Here is a 2,573-nt window from a genome sequence, read left to right as displayed (position 1 = left end):
TTTCTCCCTCTCTCTCTCTCTTTCTCCCCCCCCCCCCTCTCTCTCTCTCTCTCTCTCTCTCTCTCTCTCTCTGTAGCCCTCAGGTTGAAAGCTGGGTGGGAATCAGGCCAGTGTGCCTCCAGCTGGGTCAAGTTTAAGATTTCTGGACTAGAACTCCCAGAATTTGCCAGCCGGCATCGACCCTGTGCCCTGCAGGTGGGTGGAGCTGGGATGGATGAGATAACCGCTAGTCTTGCTGTCTCTTTCAGGAAGCCCCTTCACTGTGAAGGTGACCGGAGAAGGACGGATGAAGGAGAGCATCACGCGCCGGCGCCAGGCGCCCTCCATCGCCACCGTGGGCAGCACCTGCGACCTGAACCTCAAGATCCCAGGTAGAGGGCTGCTGGAAAGGGAGGCTCTCCAGAGGATGGCATTGTGCCAGGAGAGGCTGGCTGCCTTTGGGGGGGGGTCTCCGTCTTTAAAGGCCTGTGCAGCCCCCACCTCTTTGTCTCGCTTTCTAACTGCCTTTCTTCCTTCTTTCCTTCCTTCCTTCCTTCCTTCCTTCCTTCCTTCCTTCCTTCCTTCCTTCCTTCCTTCCTTCCTCCCTTCCCTTCCCTTCCCTTCCCTTCCCTTTCTTCTCCTTCTCCTTCTTCTCCTCTTCCTTTCTATTTCTCTACCCCCTTCTTCTCCCACTCCCTCTCTCTCCCTCTCCCCTCCTCCCTTATTACTCCTCCCCCCTTTTCTCCTCCTCCTCTTTTTCTCCCCTTCCTCCTCCTCCTCTTCCTCTTTTTTCTCATTCTCCCCTTCTCTACCCCTTCCCTCTCCCTGTCCCTCTTCTTCCTCTCTCCTCCTCCTCTCTCCTCCTCCTCCTCCTCCCTTCTTACTCCTTACTCCACCTCCTTGCCCCTCTTCCTCCTCCTAATTTTCTCTTCTTTCCTCCTTCCTTCCTCCTCCTCCTCTTTCCTTCTTACTCCTTCCTCCTCCTCCTCCTCTTTTTCCCCTCCTCCTCCTCCTCCTCCCCCCTCTACTCCTCCTTTTCTCCTTCCCATGCTCCTCCTCCTCTTTCCATCTTACTCCTTATTCTTCCTCCTCCTCCTCCTCCTCCTCCCCCTCCTCCTTCCCCCTCCTGGCTGCTGGCGCAGGCAACTGGTTCCAGATGGTCTCAGCCCAGGAGCGGCTGACCCGCACTTTCACGCGCAGCAGCCACACCTACACGCGCACCGAGCGGACGGAGATCAGCAAGACGCGCGGCGGGGAAACCAAGCGCGAGGTGCGGGTGGAAGAGTCCACGCAAGTGGGCGGGGACCCCTTCCACAACGTCTTTGGCGACTTCCTCGGCCGCGAGAGCCTCGGCTCCTTCGGCAGCATCGCCCGGACCCAGGAGGGTGCGTGGGCCTCGCCGGTGTGCCGTGCGCTGCCTTGCTTGCGCCCGTGCCCCTCGCACCAGCACGGGGGCACGGGGGACCCAGCGGGGTGTGAATTGCATGCCAGCCTCACTCGGGCAGGAAGAGGAGCTGGATTGGCATGGCGGTTTACCCCCCCTGGGAGGGGCAATTTGAGGAGTGGGTCACAGACTCATGACTAGGGCCCCCTCCCTCGGTCTCCGTGGTAGAGTTTGATCTGGCCATTCTGAGCAGCGTTTTTCTATCTGAGCCCTGGTGGCGCAGGGGTTAGAATGCAGTGCTGCAGTTCGGCAGTTCGATCCTGACCGGCTAAAAGGTTGACTCAGCCATCCGTCCTTCCGAGGTCGGTAAAACGAGGACCCAGATTGTTGGGGGGCAAGAGGCTGACTCTGTAAAATTGCTTAGAGAGGGGGCTGTAAAGCACCGTGAAGCGGGATATAAGTCTAAGGGCTATTGCTAAGTCAGAAAGAAGGGAGGGAGGGAGGGAGGAAGGAAGGAAGGAAGGAAGGAAGGAAGGAAGGAAGGAAGGAAGGAAGGAAGGAAGAAGAAACGGAGAACCAGAGAACTGTGGTGGCGCAGGGGTTAGAATACAGTACTGCAGGCTAATTCACTGCCCACAGCCAGGAGTTCGATCTGACCGGCTCAAGGTTGACTCAGCCTTCCGTCCTTCCAAAGTTCGTAAAACGAGGACCCATATTGTTGGGGGCAAAAGGCTGACTCTGTAAAATTGCTTAGAGAGGGGGCTGTAAAGCACTGTGAAGCGATATATAAGTCTAAGGGCTATTGCTAAGTCAGAAGGAAAGGGAGGGAGGGAGGGAAGGAAGGAAGGAAGGAAGGAAGGAAGGAAGGAAGGAAGGAAGGAAGGAAGGAAGGAAGGAAAGAGAACCAGAGAACCGTGGTGGCCCAGTGGTTAGAATGCAGTATTGCAGGCTTAACTCACTGCCCACTGCCAGGAGTTCGATCCTGACCGGCTCAAGGTTGACTCAGCCTTCCGTCCTTCCCAGGTCGGTAAAATGAGGACCCAGATTGTTGGGGGGCAAGAGGCTGACTCTGTAAAATTGCTTAGAGAGAGCTGCAAAGCACTATGAAGCAGGATATAAAGGAAGGAAGGAAGGAAGGAAGGAAGGAAGGAAGGAAGGAAGGAAGGAAGGAAGGAAGGAAGGAAGGAAGGAAGGAAGGAAGGAAGGAAGG

The 2,573-nt window shown here is 56.4% G+C and overlaps 1 protein-coding gene across 1 annotated transcript in view; it reads left to right on the top strand.

Moving 5' to 3' along the window:
• The window catches only part of LOC107298381 (filamin-C), a gene marked incomplete at its 5' end in the record, with an annotated part of 60,535 nt that overhangs the window by 45,519 nt on the left and 12,443 nt on the right, over positions 1 to 2,573 (top strand). Inside the window, 2 exons of the mRNA XM_015827756.1 lie at positions 249 to 371; positions 1,122 to 1,364. Of these exons, the coding sequence (XP_015683242.1) occupies positions 249 to 371; positions 1,122 to 1,364 (366 nt within the window). The remainder of the gene's footprint in view (positions 1 to 248; positions 372 to 1,121; positions 1,365 to 2,573) is intronic.

This window comes from Protobothrops mucrosquamatus, unplaced genomic scaffold (genome assembly GCF_001527695.2).
Source record: "Protobothrops mucrosquamatus isolate PMUCROS unplaced genomic scaffold, P.Mucros_1.0 scaffold3931, whole genome shotgun sequence".
Classification (NCBI taxonomy): Eukaryota; Metazoa; Chordata; class Lepidosauria; order Squamata; family Viperidae; genus Protobothrops; species Protobothrops mucrosquamatus.
The sequence above is the reverse complement of the archived record's forward strand: the minus strand, read 5'-3'. Positions and strand labels throughout refer to the sequence as shown.